The following is a 19,333-nucleotide window of genomic DNA, read 5'->3' as shown; positions in this document are numbered from 1 at the left end:
GACTTGCAATGGATTTGAGCACAAGCCGAATCAACGGGGGCAGGATTTTATCTTTATTAAGGCCAAAAAGTTTAGCCTTTTAAACATGATATACACCTAAATATGATATAATGTTTGGGTATAGAGTGCAAATTCTCTTTAAACATAGACTGACCAATTACATTTTACTGTGGCAATCGCCCCCACCTTGAATTTTTCTGCATGCCCATGTCTTGAAATTGTCAAAATTGAAAATTCAAATACACAAAACTCTTTATTATTTAATAATTCGACATCTTTCTAAATCAGTCAAGTTTATGTAAATTCAACCCCCAATAACGTGTCATTTCAACAAATTATAATATACTATTAAACGTTTTGTAGCCCATTATCCCTAAAAATTGTTGAATTAATATGACTAATTGTATAATAAATCATATTAGTCCACTATTTGCAATATAATACAATGTCTGCATTTGGACCCTTTCTTTCTACACCGATTATTGCGCCCACCTAACACAGATTTTCTTGGCTTATTTTATAATTACACCATAATACCATATCATTATTTATGTCATTAGTTGATGATATATAAATAAAGAGTTTACAGTTCCGTTTTGCTTTTCTCAAGTTAGGAAACTACGTGTATGTAACATTATCATGCATGAAAAATATTTTTATCCGAGTAATTCATATCTATCTTGATACTGCTAAATATGAAAATCTAGAATATTTTTATCCGAGTACTTCATATCTATCTTAATACTGCTTTTCCAAAAGAGAGCTAAACCACCACTTAAATTTGTAGGCTCTATTGTAAAACCCCATCATAGCCTAACCATTTCTCTCCATGCACCAACACGTTTCACTCAAATTTCGATATTTAAATGATTTTAATTTCATGCTACAAAAAAAAAAAATTTTAATTTCACAAAATCCAAGATACAAAGTTAGTATGGTCTTTTTACACCAAAAAAAAAAGTTAGTATGGTCTTAGTTTTGAGTTTTGACCAACGCCACACATTCTTATGTGATATCGAAGTTACCTACGTGGAACCCTATCTATTTGGACGTATAAAGGCACCTCACAGGCTCACAGTATAACACGTTTTTACTTGTACAAAAGGACACGTGCATTCTTGCAACAGATACAAAATATGGTTTATTTATTGACAAATTACGATCTACCATCTGTCAAGAGCATCTAGTTTGTTAAATTAAAAATGCCAAGGAAATGTATTGTAAACTTTAATTTTTTTTTATTGTACACTTTAAACTCCGCACACATATCTAATTCTACGTACATTAACTGAAATCACTGAGAAAGAAACACTGACTATTCGACATTGCCATCGACATCGTGTACAATTATGCATAAATGTGAAAACTAAGAAAATGATAACACGGTTTTTTTCTTTGTTATCAGTTTAATTCTATGTAGTTGTTTAAATGATACAGTACAATGCAACATTGAAATTATTAAAGCAAAAGCCACTGATTGTTGTCGTTTGTAAACATTAAGAAATGATAACATAATGTGAGTTTTTTTTGAGATACCCTATCCATCCGGCCAGCCGTACAAGGGACACCCTTAGTACTACCAGCCTATAACTCGAGCTTTGTTGTTACTTATACAATATAAAGATGAAATTACGGAAAAAGGAATAAAAATTATTCGACATCGTTTACATATATGCGTAAACTTGAAACTTAAAAAAAATGACAATTGAAAATTTATGGACTATCTCGTCTACGTTGCAACTTTATGGGGTTACGAAAAAAAGAAAAAGCATTGTTGGCAAAAACTTAAAAGAGAAAATTGATATGCATAGCTCTAAGACCAATCTATATTAGAGAACTACCCTCCTCTTTTTTAAGAGAGCATTACATGTAGACATACTTTGGGCTGGGTATATAACACTTTAAGGTACTTTATGCTGGTGGTGTACTTTTGGCCTTCTGTGTTGAGTTGAGATTCCCATCATACCCCTGTGAGTATTAATAGTTACGACCAAGTTTATAAAAGGTAAACACTAGTTAGAGTTCTCTTGTTGCAATTAATTGGTAACTTTATTGAGTGGTGGACTTTCGTAATAGCCGTTGGATTAAAGATAATAAAGAGAAATCTGAGGGCTGAGGTTAGTAAGTATTATGCGTTTCTTCTTGCTAGTGTTCGAACACACACACACGTTTTGTTCTGGATAAGGTGTGGTCAAGAGATTAATGGTTGACGACATAATTTTGTATGCAGGTTTGGTGTGGTCAAGAGAGGTAGTGATGTGGGCAGAGTTAGAAGTGTTGAGGTCATGGCTAGAGAGTGTGTGGTCGTGGCCAGAGATCGTGTGGTCATGGTTAGAAACCGTGTGGTTAAAGTTACGTAGAACATTCCTAAGGAGATAGAGGATGTTGGGTCTGAAGTAGATCTTCTATTGTTTCCTTGGATACCTGTTAGTGATGAAGAGCCGTTCAAGTAGATGTGAGATTTAAGAACAGTTAGATTTAGAATTTGAGACATCAAAAGTAGAGAAAAATACAAAAATTGGAGAAGATGTGTAAGGCAACAAATGCTTTTTGGTTTGGAGTAGATGTTCAATCTTCTCCTGGGATATCTGTCAGTAGCAAAGAGTCGTTCGGGTAGATTGGAATCTCGGCAGGAAGTGTCGCTGTTATCTACGGCCACATGAAGGTAGAGTGGAAATTAGATGAGATTTAGGGTTTACAACATAGTAATAGATCTGAAATTGTGACAATTAAAGAAAGTTAAAACCTGTCATTTTTGGGGAAGAAGCCAGATATTGATTCGGTTTGGCAACCGCAAATCTTCGCCGGACTATGACACAATCAAGTAGACGCGACTGGTTTCGTTTCGTGATTGATGTCGAAGAGAAACAGTATAATTGATGGTGGATTTGATTGAGGAAGAAGGAGAACATAGACTACTCAATTGGAAATGGAGAATTCAATCGGTTTGATGAGTTCAAGAAATTAGAGTTTTGGAGAAAATTAGCTTTGGCAAAATAATGAAAAAGAAAGTGCTTAATTATGAAAAAAGGAGAAAAGTAAATAGATAATGACCGGTCCTAGTTTGCTCGATTTAGAATACAAAGGGTATTGGTGACTTTTCATTGCTTAGAAGTACTTCACATGCTGTAAGTATGTCAAAGTGTAATGGGGAGGCTTAGAAGTATGTCTAAGGGTAATATTTTCCTTTTTTAAACTCATTTCCATTCCGAAAATGTTATTATCCTCTAGCTGGTGCAGTATGTCAGCCTACCATATAGGTGTGTTAAGTTCTCTTTTTTTTTTTTTTTTTTTGAACATCAGGTGTGTTAAGTTCTCATCTAGTGGATAAGTGTGTAAAGTTGTGCAAGGATTGTGTTAAACAAATAATTTTACTTTCTCTCTCTCTCTCTCTCTCTCTCTCTCTCTCTCTCTCTCATCCTTGTCATTTTTCTCTAAATTTTCTTTACTCTCCTCTCACTTACACGAACTATATTCTATGTTTTATAATTTCAATTTCTAATTAATATGCCAATTTATAAAAATTTACATTCAGTTCACTTTACAATTTCACCATATTTTCACAAACCCACTTTTAATTTACCTATCTCCAACGTTATTACTAATCTTTGTAGTAAACACACAATCTTTGTGTTTAAACCAAATTTCTCAAAATTATGTTCTAAAAAGTCTTGTAATATTTCTTTTTTAGCAACGTTCGAAAAGCCATGTGAAAAAGGAAATGCAGAAGATTCTTAGTGTTAATCATCCACATGTTGAGTTAACACCTTTCAAACAAACTTATTTAGATGACAAATTTGTTGAAGTAAGCAAGATGTTATAAAATACATGTTGTTAATTGTTTTGGTAAATGGTTTTGACTTATACATTGTTTCATAAATTATTTGTTACTTGATAAATTAGTTGATACATGGTTTACGAGTTGATATAATTTTTGATAAGTTATTTATTATCTGATAAATGATTTGTTATTTTGGCTTATACATAGTTTGATACAAAATTATTGATAAATGGCTGGTATGCTACATAGACTTGTCGTTAACTGATACATAGTTTGTATAGCTGATAAATAATTTATCAATTTTTATATAATTTGATACCTGGTTTGGTAGCTGAAAAATGAGTTCATACATGGTTTATGAGTTAATGCGTTGTTTGATAAATTGTTTGTTATCTGATAAAAATTTTGTTACATGATACATGTTTTGTTAGTTGATATATGTTTATACGACATCTTTTGATATTTTATCCTATATATGCATGTTAGATGATATATAACACTATGTCTTAGTGCTTACAAATTACATTAGCTGAAACCTTTACATATTGTTCGTCGTTGTTAGACAAACTGGAAGATCCCCCAAATATATTATTTTTCATATGCTTATAGTTCTTCTAGTTTGAGACTAATAGAGAGAGATTCGTAGGATGCATTTATTTCTTGGTGAGGCTATAAACCTTATATGGGAATGAGTTAACCATATTGTTAATATCGTGGTGGAGAGATAGTTTGATTAGTCGTCGTAGAGAGAGATAGTTTGTCCTAGTAATTTTGTTTCATATTGTTATAGCCATATTTTTAATTATTTTTCTCTTTTATTTTTTTTTCCATAAACTACAATTTATTTTTATTTTTTAATAAATGCTATAAATATAGATATAACTCATGTGGTTAAAAGTGCTTCAGCTGTAAAGTTATGACCTCGAATGCCACTATACTCAGCTGATACACTTTTCTATTCGATGCAGCGTTAGAAGGGCAAAATCGTCTACTTATGGTTTAAATGTCATACACCATACCATTAATATCAATCAATGTGTAGTTAGAAAATATAGACTTCCATTGGGTGTAGTTAGCTAAATATCTCAACTTAAAATATCTTATGCAAGTTTTACAGATAACACTTTCTTCTCCTTAAAGCACATCATATATTTGTTACCAACTTTGCTTACGCTTTATCTTCGTCAATTTCAATTTCACATTTTTATAAAAGAAATGTCGTTATAAGAGTTATTCTGTCTGTTTCATAAATACTGTTATTTTGATATTTTTTTGTCTCATAAAAAATTATTTTACAATTTCAATATAATTTATATTTATATTAAGTTTAATATAATTGCAAAACACGTCGATCTTATAAATAATTTTGTTATTTTAGATACTATTCCCTGTGTTCCAAAATGTATTATGCCTTAGGCTAATGCGCAACCATTAAAAATTATTTTTCACATAAAATATATCACTAAAATATAAATTAAAAATAATTTATCTAATAAAAAAATAGACAACAAAATATCATTGATTACATAATTTTATTAAATTTAAAAGTTATCAAAAATATGAAAACATTTTAGATACTGAAACATCAATTTTTTTCTTAAATATCATATATTTTGAAACGAATGGAGTATTGGTTAAATATGTGTAATTAATAAAAAATCAAAAAGATTTTCAATTATTTTCTTAATTTTTGTAAAAATGCCACTTTTCGTGAAACAAAAAAATATATATTATTCTACCAATTTTTCAAAGAGTGTCATTTTTTATTATTACATAAATTAAAAAAGATTAAATGCATTTATGTTTTATTAATTATCTTATTTAACTAATAGTATCTGAGATGAATAAAATTTATTTATAAGATCAATGCAGTTTTGTAATTATTATAGAATTGAAAGTAAGTATAAATTTAAAATAATTTATTGTAAAAAAAGTGTTAAAATAATATTTTTTTAAGACAGAGAAAATTAAAATATAAAAAGAAAATGATATAATTAATATTTAATTTATTGGATTCCGTTGGTGGTTTAAAGCGTGAACTTTTAAGTGTTTTTTTTTGACAACAACTTTTAAGTGTCAAAGTAAACAATAAATAGAAGTATAATATAATACAAAAGAGTAAGATCATCTCCAATAATACACAATAATTTTCTTTATATTTCACTCTAAAATAGTGTAACTCTATTACATGGTTAGATTTGCTTTAATTGTTCACTATATAATAGAATTACTTTGAATAGAGAAAATTATTGTGTATCATTGGAGATTCCATGAGAGAGATTGAAGGGAAATATTACAAAAAAAAACATGACAGAATTTCACAGCTTTGAAGTTTTTTTTTTTGGAATTATACAAGGATATTCTGGCTCCACATAAATAGTCCATACTAGTCACGTGTTATCACGTATCGGTTTCCTATCTTTTGCAATTTTAAAATATTAATTCTCCAGTGACCGGAACTCGAACCCTGATGACTTTACTGTATTGAGCTTTTGGCTTGAAGTTAATATCACCCGGCCACAAGCCCTGGATCTGCTTCCCGGATCTGCTTTGAAGTTTAAAGTTAGTACTTTATTAAAAAACCTTAATTCATCAGCATGACATCATGAAAGCAATAGACCAATTGCAGTTGTGGTAGTTCTTGTATTTGGCTCTCTTTTTTCTTTGAACTGACTTGTGTTTGGCTATTTGCCTATGATAAAATAAAAGTGATAGAGATCTGAGATATTGTGTCATACTAGTTGCACCAAAAATGGTTATTTAAATGGTTGTCGGTTAAATTACACTCGTAGAATGATTTATGATTTGTTTCTTAGCGACTTGTTGATAAGTCTAGTTCTCGAGCCTTACTTTGTATCAATGATAACATAAAACATCCACTTTGACCTTCCCGATTTTGTCGGATTCTCGGTTGACAGGTATTTGGATACTCTTATCGTATCATCCAACTCTATTATGAGTATTTGAAAGCTGTTACTTTTAGGAATCATCAGTTTCAATATGAAAATTATTAGCAATGAGTTGATTGATATGATATGTTGTATCTTATATTCCGATATTATATATCATTACAACGTGGAAACAAAACATCGGATCCCTCTTTGTATCATTTGTCCTTTGCAACCAATTTCTCGTTCATGTTGATTGTGTTCAACCCGCGATAGTTACGAAGAAAATATATTATCATAGCGATCTAATATATATGATCTTGTCAAATATGTGGATTTCTATTGCAGTATAGTTTTTTCGTTTCGTAGAAATTCAGATTGAAATTCTTGGCAATTCATCTCTATTGTGAGTTCAAACGTTTGATTGTTATTATTGGTTTTCAAGTGATGGAGCTTCAACAAAGTTGTATTACGTTCTTACAAAGGATAACCGTCAAAATTTTCTAAAATTATTCTAAAATTTAATATCGGTAAATAAAAATTGTTACGATCGAAGTCAAATTAACAAAAGTTATGTGTGTATAGAATTTGAAAGGAATTTATATCGAATATATTTGTTGATGTCTATGTTTTTGAATCTTATAACTTTTAACCTTCATTGTAATTTGTGTCTAAAGATCTAATAGTAACTATTTGAAACTAATTCAAAAGCACGATTTTCGTGCAACCTAAAGTTTGTTATAACTTTTTGTCCAATCAAATAATATTTTGATATTGTTAAAGTTATTCCAGTACGTGTTGAAAAAATAAGGGATTCCTTACGTTATGTAATTAGATTTGAGTATTAGTGCTTTGGGAACTTTGACGTGTGTGAATCCCACTTTATACGTCTACTTTTTGTTTATTATGTTTCTTTTGGATTAACTTTTGAATGTTTTTCAATTCAGTTTTGTTTTATAAGCTTTCTCTTTTCTATTAGTATATAGGGAATAAATTCCATCAAAAAGCTTATTATAGGTCTATGGTATTAGTCTTTGTCATCTTTCTCTTCAGGAATTTTCGGGGTCTGTTTAAAGAATGCTTATTAAAAACAAGCCATGACCATCCCGTGTAGTTTTCTTTTTCAATTAATTCATAATAGTTGAGAAGAAGTAATAAGTAATAACTGTAGTAAACGATGGCAAAATATAAGAAAGTGTTGTATTTCAGTACACATAGTATGACTCGATCGATAGGTACTTATATCGAAAAAAAAAAGATGAATATATGAATATAAAAAATTATAAATATTTATACGAATACCACGGTTGAATTTTGTTGACAAGTTCGTGACAAATCTTTGAACATATGACTTATGTTGATATGACCATGATTTGACTAGTGTCCTTTTCACAATACACATGGGTTTATCATACTAAAATTGTAGATCATAGGGCCACGTAAGAATGGTTATGATGTCTTCAACAACCATTTATCCGCAGTCGTAGTTATACGTAATGAAACCGCCTAAAAGCTCTAAACTATTTTCAACACTGTTTAAATGTTTCGTTTTCCAACCTGTTTTAACGAACGTTAACCAATCCATGATAGTTGAAAATTAAAAGTCTAATGGGTAAACAGTAAATTGAGAAAACATGAGTAAATTAATGTCTAATAACTAACCTGAAGAAATTCCATACCCCCGATGAATGATTTCAAGACTTGCAACGAAGGCAATCACCGTCTGTGTGTAAAATTGACCCTATTTGGAAAAAAATCTAGTGCGTCTGCATCCGCGCAAATCTCAGCACCACGTTCAAGACATGCGTGGACTTCTAATCGCATTTTTTTAAAAAAGGTTACATGTACGTGGCACATAGCCTCTACACATACACTTTGCTTAATTCAAAAGTTTTTTTAAATTAAATGTTGGACTATATAATTTGTGGGTTGACCCGGTCGATGCAGTAGTGCAAAACGTAGGCGATTCTTAAACGAGCAATTGGCGCACAAAATCCATCATACGTACATAATTTGCGAACCAGGATTTGGGCCGGGAAATATCACGAGGCCCATTCTATTCCCTACCGCAAAGTCTGAAAAAAAACCCTATCGTTGGCTTCTATAGGAAGAGAAAGAATTGGGTTTGATGTAATGATAAATTTTATTTTAAAATATTTTGTTCAATCTCTCCATCAAAATCATTTTTTTCCCCATTTTTTCTCTTCTTCTTCTCCTTCATTCCACCATCATTAGATCCATCAGACACAATCGCTCAATAACAATTCTTTTTTTTCAAACACCACAATCTCCAGTTCGTCTCACTCTCCATGGAGATCCACATCGTCACCCAAAAATAATATGATAATTAGTGAGCTAACATGAGTTGTTAATCTGAGTCATTTATGGATCATACATAACATGAGTTGTATGTTAGCAACGCAAGGATAATATGATACTTAACCAGCTAACATGAGTTATTAATCTGATCATTTACGGAACATACATAATATGAGTTAGATGTTAGCACGGTTATACTTCCAATTATCTGGATCATTTTTAAGTTAGTATCATTATAAATTGATTATCTAGATACTATACATGTTAGCTGGTATTTAGTTTTATATTTATCGGCTATTTGATCAGCTGATGGTTGTTATTTTGCATTGAAACTAGATTTAAAATATAGTTATGTATGATTTATATTAGTGACTAATCGACTTGTATATGGTATGAATTGTTGTATGTACAAATTGATGTGTTCGACTAAACATAAAGTTTAACTCTCTAATCAATTACAACACATGATAAAAATTTACATGTTCGGCTAAGCATAAAATTAACTCTCTAGCAAATCACAACACATGATAAAACTTTGCATGATCGGCTAATATATTGGTTGTTCGGATAAGTCATGAGCATAATATGTTAACTTTTAGATTAACTCAAACGTAAAAATCAGAGATTAAAAATATTATCAGTCTGAACACGATTTTGGCAAACATTACATAAAGTGACCTCATCACCATCACCATCACCATCCACGATCTCTGCCACCGTCAGCCCCATAATCCTGACCTTGTTCTTCGCCGCCAGTTCCACAACCATTAGCTCTGATCTCTTCTTTTCCAATCACATAAAAGACCTTGCTTTTTCAAAGTTTTTAGCATACGTAACAAAAAGAAAACAAAAGTATTATCAAACGAAGAAATTAACAGAGAACCCACAAAGCTTTGATTTTTTTAGGTAGTTAAAATTAACAAGAAAGAGAGCTTACATATATATTTCCTTATGCTCACAGGAAATATCAAGATTCGGGAAAAGAAGAAGCACATAAGAAGAACTAAGCCAAAGTTTTTACCAAACAAACGAAAACTCAGGATCATCAGAACTAAATCCAGAAATTAAGATTTGGACGATAACACTGATTATTTTTACTTGCTTTTCTTTTGGTTTGAGAGAGAGAGAAAAAGTGACGGGAAATTGAAAAAATGAAAAAATGAAAGAGCAATTGATAGGATAACAGTGGTATTATTGAAAGTACACAGTAACAATTCCAGATTTGCAAATTACTTAATTATTGGTGTACTAGGTGTTTTGCCCGCAATGCGGACTTAAACATTTTCATAATTTTTGAAAAGTTATTTGTACACTATATTCATAATTTTAGTAAAATTTTTATTTGATTAATATTTAATTATATAATTTATATTTTTAAGTTTTTACTAAAATAGTTCTTCAGATAACAATACAATATATATAAATATATATAAATTATTTTTTAATTATATTTTTAGATTTTGGTTAATACAATATTCTATTTTTAATTATATAATTAAAATTTTTATTTGATTAATATTTAGTTATATAATTCATGATTTTAACTTTTTACTAAAATATTTTTCCGATAGCAATATATTTTCAGATTTTGGATAATTCTTACTATTATTAATTTTAATCAATTATCTAATTAAATAAATTAAAATTTTATTTTTATTTTTAATTTAATTATACATTTTATTCATTAAGGGTATAAACAATATTAATCAGTCTAACTTTTAACGTGAGAGCTCGATTCCAAAAATCATAATTTTTTAAAAGTTCTTTGTACACTATATTCATAATTTTAGTAAAAAATTTATTTGATTAATATTTAATTATATAATTTATGTTTTTAAGTTCTTACTAAAATAGTTTTTCAGATAACAATGCAATATATATATATATATATATAGAAATTATCTTTTTTTAATTATATTTTTAGATTTTGGTTAATTCAATATTCAATTTTTAATTATATAATTAAGAATTTTATTTGATTAATATTTAGTTATATAATTCATGTTTTTAACTTTTTACTAAAATACTTTTTCAGATAACAATACAATATATACATAAATTATCTCTTTTTAAAATTATATTTTCAGATTTTGGATAATTCTTACTATTATTAATTTTAATCAATTATCTAATCAAATAAATTAAAATTTCGTTTTTATTTTTTAGTTTAGTTATACATTTTATTCATTAAGGGTATAAACGATATTAACCACTCTTACTTTTAACATGAGACCTCGATTCCAAAAATCATAATTTTTGAAAAGTTCTTTGTACACTATATTCATAATTTTGGTACAAATTTATTTGATTAATATTTAGTTATATAATTTATGTTTTTAAGTTTTTACAAAAATATTTTTTCAGATAACAATACAATATATATATAGAAATTATCTTTTTTTAATTATATTTTTAGATTTTGGTTAATTCAATATTCTATTTTTAATTATATAATTAAGAATTTTATTTGATTAATATTTAGTTATATAATTCATGTTTTTAACTTTTTACTAAAGACTTTTTCATATAACAATACAATATATACATAAATTATCTCTTTTTAAAATTATATTTTCAGATTTTGGATAATTCTTACTATTATTAATTTTAATCATTTATCTAATAAATAAATTCAAATTTTCATTTCAGATTTTGGATAATTTTTACTATTATTAATTTTAATCATTTATCTAATAAATAAATTTAAATTTCATTTTTATTTTTTAATTTAGTTATACATTTTATTCATTAAGGGTATAAACGATATTAACCATTCTAACTTTTAACGTGAGAGCTCGATTCCAAAAACTTACTTCGTAAATAATAGTATAGATATAGACTGCAAATACTTGGGCTGAGGCCATTTTATTTTAATTTAATGAGTATGTGTTAAGAAAAATAGAGTGCAAATACTCTTCTCAAAAGCCCATATAGCAAGCTCAGGTAATGCGTTTTCTTGCATAAAATTGAATTAATCCATTTTCTTTATAAACCATTTAAAAAGTTATAACCTCAAGTTTGTATTAATTAAAATTATTCTTGCTTAAGTGCTACTTAATTAAGATATCAATTTAGCTTACGCTGCAGCATAAGAATCAATTGAAAATTAATTAGTCTAAAATGCAATTGCTTGAAAAAATTTTATTAATCCAAACATAAATTTATATGATATGATAAACTTAATACTCAGCGATCTCATTAAATTAATACTCGGCGATTTCATTAAATGAGAAGTTTTTTAAATGGGTCAAGGTGATTTATATTGTGATCAAACATAATAATATTTTTTTTTAAAGTGTAAGATATACTCTTAGTCCATATTACTTGGACATCAATTTAAATAAAAGTTTATTATATATTATGGCCTAAGTATTGCATGCTTTTGCTATAAAACAGAAAGTAATGATTTTTAAATGTTTTTTTTATTATTAGCAAAGAGACGCTTTGATAAAAAAAGAATAGCAAAGAAACGTACCTATTCATAAAAAAATTGTTAATAAAAGAAAAAAAGAAGAATATTGTTCGGTTCTCAGTCCTTCCTGGCCTACAAAAATTTATATAAAGAGTAATACATAAATTAAGTTGTTTTGTTATTACCATACAAACTTATATATCAAATATTTTTCCTTGCAACACAACTCTTTAAAACTTAAATTATGAAATTTATATTGAAGATTAGGAAAAAGATTTGGCATCTGCCTAATTAGTTTATGTAGTCTAGAAAAACATTAATAATGATCTTTCATAGTAATTAATGATATATATCATATTAACCTAACTTTCATCCTATACAAAGTATCAGTCGCAAACAAATAATACTATCATATTTCTATATTTGGGCCTTAAGTATAATAATTGTCGGGCTGCAATATTTTATGTTGTCTTAATATAAGCTTAATCCAATTTGTAATTGTCTATTTAATATTTTAATTTTCCATCTTATGTTGTCAAAAAGAAAGTAAAAATCTGATATTCTGAAAATTAATGTAACTTCAGAATAAAAAATATATAAGTTTTATTTACTGATAAGTTAGTAAAAAAAATATTCAAATGTATGGGCCCAACATATAGATAATCAAATAAACAATCAAAAGTTGTGTTCATATAAAAACAATTTGATCATATATAAATCTTAAATTTGACAATACAATATGTTTAATTAGAAAAGAACTACTTATTTCGGATTATATATAATTGAGGTCGCTTAAATGTTATTTTTAATTTCAATTGAGGCGAAGGAGGATGAATCGTAAACTGCCGGTATTATTATCGTTAGAAGACAATAAAAATCCTAAATTTTGAACCAAATTTTTTTGATACACAATTTTTGAATCAAGCTCTTTTGGTAAGTTTAGATTAATTGTTTTTATACCAGGTTTTTTAAATAAATAAGAAATTTTTCCACCAAGTTAATGCTTCAATCGAATTTTTAAGATTGGTACAAAATTTTGAAGAAGTTATATATGGTAAGTTTAATTTACGATAATAATAATATATTTTGTCACAAAGTCTATGATTTCGACCATTGAAAACAAATTGTCAAATATGTTTGTGGTAGTTATTGAAAACTTACATAAATATTGGTTCAATGTATCACGCTAAAATACGGTTTCTAGATAATAAATATTAATTATATAAACTTTCCAAAAAATATGAAAACCTATCTATGCCTAATATATATATATATATATGTATACGGTTGAGTTTTTTCTTAGAAATACCATCAATTTTTTTCAAAACTTTTAATTATGATTATAAGAGTAACAATGATATCACATTTTAATTGTTTGATTTGGGCTTTTTATACTTTTTCTATGTGTACTAAATATTTATAATTAGTTAATTATTCTATATTGAGAAAAACATAAATACCAAATACATGTTGACCACAAGAACACATGTATTCAGAAATCATCAGAATTTGCAATATGCAATATGTAAACATAAAATTTTTAATAAATATTTCACCATTCGCAAGGCAGAAGTCTTATCGTGGTATCAATATATAAGCCAATGACCCATCAATGAGTATGTGTTAAAAAAAAATAGAGTGCAAATATATGTTACAATACTAAAATTCCACCAAACATTATAGCCACATCATTTGTTTTGCCAGACAAGCTAACGCCAAAAAAAAAAAAAAAATCTCTACACCCTAATTGGCTATGCGTTTTGATATATGGGCTTTCAGTTTTGTATAAACAATAATAATTTTTGTTATAAAAACTTAATTTTGTATGTTCAAAATGTATAAGTAAATGTCAGTTGACGTTTTTCTGCAGACATGTTAGTCATCCTTGTCATCATCTTCATCGTAGCTGAACGGTAATGGAATTGACTTGAAAGCTCGGTACTTCCCCACATTATTCAAATGCTCATTCTCTAGCCTGATTAAAATGAACCAAAGAAAAACAAATTTAAATTTCCAATAACAAAGGTAGAAAATTGTTAAAAGAAGAAGTAAGTGTGAAGTAGTAACCTGAAAAAATTCCATATCCCACGGCGAATAATCTCAAGACAGGCCACAACCATAAGCACAGTTTGAGTGTGAAGAAAGTTAATTTCAAAATCCAATACCGTTTGCAGCCATGCAAATCTCAACACAACGTTCAAAATCTGCAAACATAAATTTAAAGATTCAGTTGTGGAAAATTGAGATATCACATAATCGAACACATACTTTTTTAAAGATGATTAAATGTTTTTGATCGCTCACGTACCATTGCAATGAAGTATACTCTCTTGTGTGGGACGAGAAGTTTATCTCGAAGCCATCTGTTTTTGGATGTTCTATTCAGAAGTCCCCAGTCATAGACAAAGTCCCAGTATGTACAGAAAACAGCAGCAAGGACTGAGGCAGAACCAGCTAATACTTTGAGAATAAACTTATGATTCTTGTTCTTGTCAAAACCATAAGCTGTTCTTAAACAAACCGCTAATATTGTTAAAAAGTATTTGACTCCGTTGTATCCTTGCTCTAGACTTCTTTCCTCAAACATTCGGCGTATGCACTAAACCAATAAAATCTATCAATTGCTGGAACAATGTTGATTATATCTTTGTGTTAATGAAACTTTATGTACCTGAAGGAGGCGAGATAGATACGGTATTACAGCAACAACGTATATGAAAATGTTGTATACTTCTGAGCGTCCACAAGTGTTTTGTCTTTGTTTGAAGTCTCCCCATCCATAGTGGCATATGTAAAACTGGATGCTTCGAAGAGCTTGTACTTGGCTAGTTAATTGATCTCCTAAGAAGAAATCAGGCAACGTTACCTGTATTTAGAAGGTATAAGTAACGATATGATATTATTATTAACATCAATAAGCTGTTGGAGTTTATGTTTCACCTTGTAAAGAGGAGCAGCAAGGAAGTGAAACAAACACGTGAGGAAGAAGAAGCGACTTGAGCGGTAGAGAATGTTTAACGGCAAGACTAAAACTAAAAGCATAGCCTAAAACAAACATCATATATAGTTAGTATCATCATTAAAAGCTGATATTTTGGATTTACGGACTTACACCAAGAAGGAAAAGAGGAAGAAGTTCGGTTAGTGCTTGGTAACTTTTGGTTCTAGGGTCTGCTTGCATGTCAAGATTACCAAGAACACAAAGCAATGCAAAAGCTCCAATGCTAAATCCCACAAACAGAACTTGTCTGTAATCAAGTTCAGTTCCTTGCTTGAACCCAAATATGAAGGCATAATTTACTCTATAACGCTTCCAATAGTATATATCAATAGCATACATAATCATGTGAAGCACAATGAACCCAAACAAGCTGCAAGAAAAAACAACAAGAACCGTCTAAAACACAAGTTCCAACTTGTAAAGCAATTTTTTGAAGAGGTAAAGTAGTTTTTGACCTATAAAGAGGAAACACACTATTCATGTAATCTTTGTAGCCTTCCTCTTGAAAGATATTCCTGGCGCGTATGATGGCTACAAGAGCTACTATAAGAGAAAACATGCATCCAGCAGAGAAACCTGAAACCAAAATTTCCTCATAAACACAAAAAACATTGAAAAAAACATAGAAGGAGCAGAGGATAGTAATGTTGAATATATGATTCTACCAGTGAAGAATGTGAGTCGATGTCTCTCTCTTTTCATTAGAGGTCTCAAAATTTTCATTCCTTTTCGTCTGTTACCGTTTGCGAAATGCTTTATGAATGTAGCTTCAACACGCTGTATCAGTTTCATTAGCTGCGATATAAGAGAAGCGAGAGAAGGAAGATCAATACCAATTATAAAAACAAAGGACAAACTCTAGTTTGGATAGAATTCAAAAGCTTACCTCATCTGAGCTTCCGAGATACGAATTGTCAACCATTTTCATGTAAGGCTTCGAAGCGTTTCTTGAAGTTATCTGGTACGTCAAACACATTTTAGTCTCCAGAACATATTCTTTTGTAAGAAACCTTAAAATATAGAATGCCTTTAGTCAAAAAAGAAAAAAGAAAAGAAACCTTATTATAAAATATCTCTATTATGACCAATCCTAACCTTATCATACTTCTTCAAAATCTTGGAGAACGCCAACACATTCAGAAAGCTGCATATATATTTTTGATTCCAGTGAATATATAAAAAAATTCAACATATTCATTCATGCACACGTAAAATTCCAACCTGTAGCTCTTGAGGAGACGAAGCTTTTGGTAAAACTGGACGAAAGCGACTTTGAGCTTCTCTTCCACTTCCTTCAGATTACGCCTAGTGAATTTGATCTCCTCATGGTTCGAGGAATGGATAACGCCTTTAATGGTGGACCTAGGCGTTTCCTTAGTGTTGTTGATCTTTATGTGGTCTAGAACCTCGATAGGGGCTGGCCTCCCAGCTGCCGCTTTGCTCAAGCTGCTCCTTCTCTCGTCACCGTGATCTTCATCTTCTTCGGGTTGATCAGCTGTGCGGGATCCGCCTCCTTCATGTATCGGCTCCATGCGAGCTTTAGCTTCAATAACGTGAGAGAGATATAATATAATCCATATCGGTTTACGTTGTGACCGAAATAAATCGGTTTAATCATATCAAATTTAAACCAACTTTGCTTTTTGGTTAATTTATATGAATTTTACTTTAACGCCTTTAGATTTAAAGGGTGCAAAAGTTTCAGAATGAGTTTCAAATATGTGTAATTAAGTACTGATAAATATGAAAATTGTGTAGTTTTAAATCCAAATATATCTTATAATTAGCCGCACTCTTGCATGGATGTTTGTTTTTATTTTAAAATATATATATGTATATTGTATAAATGGTAATATAATTTTTTTAAAATTTACACTATTAAATAATTGTTAACATGACACTTCTAATATTTTATATGATTGATTTTATTTTGTCTTTTGAACCATCAATTATATCATCAACATTTTTAAAATATGATTTATGCATCCGCATGGATCTATTTTTATTTTTATGGATCAAAATTTTAATGTATGATAAAAAAATTATATATATTTTTAAAATTTGGTGTTGTATATTTTATATTCTTCAACATTGATCATATTGAGTTTTTATAGGGTTATTATTTATATGACAATATAAATAAAATAATATATTACATATATTAATTTATATTTTATTTATATATTATATAAATGATTCTTTATGTGTTTTTACTTTTTAGTTATTACTAATAAAATATAACTACATAACTTTAAAACAGTAATGTGTTCTAAATTTAGTAAATGGATATCGAAATTGATTTAAGTGGTTGTTTGTCATTTTTATTAATTACTTAATCAATATAGCATTAATTGTTTTTATCATGTTAGTAAATAGTTATTTTAATTTTATATTTTTACATTAATTGTTTTAAAAATCAATTTAGAGGTGTTTTATGGTTGTTTTAATTGATAGAGGTTACTTTATAAGTGTACTTCTATTTTAATAAAATAGATATTCTGATTTAGTTGATTAATTAATTCTTTGTTGAACTTGTTTAACTGGAAACTGAATTTATAATTTTATGACTTTAATTTTTGTTTATTTTTTGTCAAAGAAAATTGTATGTTTTGCGACCGATTCCTACGTTCTAAGATGTTATTAGAGATGAATCTAAATGTTATATGATTATATAGATTTTTTTTTGTCTTTAGTTCACACTGATTTTGCCGCGTTCAAAGAAATATTTATAAAAGATAAATCTAAATGTTTTATGATTACTATTTCGTCTTTAGTTCAACTCAGACTTTGCCTCGTTCAAATTAATATTAAGTAATGATTGATATTACTTTATAAAACTATATTCGTTATTTCAAGAATCATACAAAAATTACTCCGTGATGGAATAAAAATTAACTGCATTTAAATGATTTTACCAGTTCGAGTTTTAGAGGGCGTAGAAGCAGCAATCGCAGCCGTGGAAGTAGCAACATTGGAGGCCAAGCGAGTCATCTCCACAGTCCGTTCTTCCCATCCCCACCCAATAGGATTCTCAACCTTAACTCGGAATGCAATTAGAGCATCCATTTGCTTATTAAGCATAATCGCATCATTCATTACTTCTTCTACTTTCTCTTTATAGAATTTCTCAATTCTATTAAACTCATCATCGAGTCGCCTGAAAAAGATCAATTCATATTCTCCTCCTTCCTCTGCCGTCATCAAGAACATAGTTTCTAATCCATTACTCGTTTTGTTGACGAGTATCGGTGCATTACCTGTTAAGAGTCTCAGATTGAAATTTCTTTAAAACCCTACAATAAATATATAAAAGACATGGGAAATGTAGATTCATTGTCAAAGAAACATTACCTTCTTCAATGTCAGTTTCTAGAGAAGGGTTGATTTGCCCCGAACTTTGTCTTTTCCTTCCTTGCGTTTGGACAAGGCCGCTAAAAGCTCGGTATAGAGTCATCTTGCGGCTAAGTCTTTTACCGGAAACGGCTTGATGTGGAGGAGTATGGGGAGGAGGGTTGGTTCTGAGTTTGAGTTTGATGATTTCTTTGAGAAGTTTTTTGAGATAATCGTAGCTCATGTAAGCTTGTTGCCACTCCGGTACCATTTGTGACGACAATTCTTTTCCGAACTTCATCTTTCTTGTCTGAAACCTTTCTTTGTTGTGTCTGAAAGCAATTAAAGAGGAAATGAATATGTATATACACCAAAAGTTGTTTTAATAAAATACATAATCGACCCTCGAACATGCCTAGATACTTGTCCTGCATTATCTGTCGCTTAATGGAAAGTCGCTGTCTTACACAAATATTTAAAATCAATGTTATGACTTATGAGTCACCGACACACCGCAAATTATATTAATTCATAGTATATAAATCAATCAATATCCGTCCCTTCCCATATTTATAGAAAGTCAAAGATAACCATTGTGGAGA

The 19,333-nt window shown here is 29.2% G+C and overlaps 1 protein-coding gene and 2 long non-coding RNA genes across 4 annotated transcripts; 1 reads left to right on the top strand and 2 right to left on the bottom strand.

Moving 5' to 3' along the window:
• The first annotated feature begins 1,976 nt into the window (after window positions 1-1,976).
• On the top strand, window positions 1,977-5,354 carry LOC103875441. The gene is made up of 2 exons (XR_634386.3): window positions 1,977-2,117; window positions 2,231-5,354. It is a non-coding gene; the product is annotated as an uncharacterized LOC103875441 (long non-coding RNA).
• Window positions 5,355-6,794: 1,440 nt separating this feature from the next.
• LOC103875440 lies at window positions 6,795-10,450 on the bottom strand. The gene is made up of 2 exons (XR_634385.2): window positions 9,926-10,450; window positions 6,795-9,793 (listed from the first exon to the last, which is right to left on the bottom strand). It is a non-coding gene; the product is annotated as an uncharacterized LOC103875440 (long non-coding RNA).
• A 3,544-nt stretch (window positions 10,451-13,994) lies between these two features.
• Window positions 13,995-19,083, bottom strand: LOC103875439 (phosphate transporter PHO1 homolog 2). 2 transcript variants are annotated; one of them, XM_033273402.1, is made up of 13 exons: window positions 18,717-19,083; window positions 18,317-18,658; window positions 16,623-16,944; window positions 16,497-16,545; window positions 16,288-16,359; window positions 16,067-16,196; window positions 15,857-15,977; window positions 15,513-15,771; window positions 15,341-15,445; window positions 15,072-15,266; window positions 14,709-14,999; window positions 14,468-14,604; window positions 13,995-14,375 (listed from the first exon to the last, which is right to left on the bottom strand). In XM_033273402.1, the coding sequence occupies exons 1-13, from the start codon at window positions 19,030-19,032 to the stop codon at window positions 14,276-14,278; spliced, it is 2,439 nt and encodes an 812-aa protein (XP_033129293.1). In that variant the 5' UTR covers window positions 19,033-19,083; the 3' UTR covers window positions 13,995-14,275. The 2 variants fall into 2 exon arrangements, with proteins under 2 accessions (XP_033129293.1, XP_009152205.1); XM_009153957.3 differs by having other exon boundaries at window positions 18,753-19,083.
• Window positions 19,084-19,333: the final 250 nt, after the last annotated feature.

The sequence above is a fragment of the Brassica rapa genome, chromosome A06 (genome assembly GCF_000309985.2).
Source record: "Brassica rapa cultivar Chiifu-401-42 chromosome A06, CAAS_Brap_v3.01, whole genome shotgun sequence".
Taxonomy (NCBI): Eukaryota; Viridiplantae; Streptophyta; class Magnoliopsida; order Brassicales; family Brassicaceae; genus Brassica; species Brassica rapa.
The sequence above is the reverse complement of the archived record's forward strand: the minus strand, read 5'-3'. Positions and strand labels throughout refer to the sequence as shown.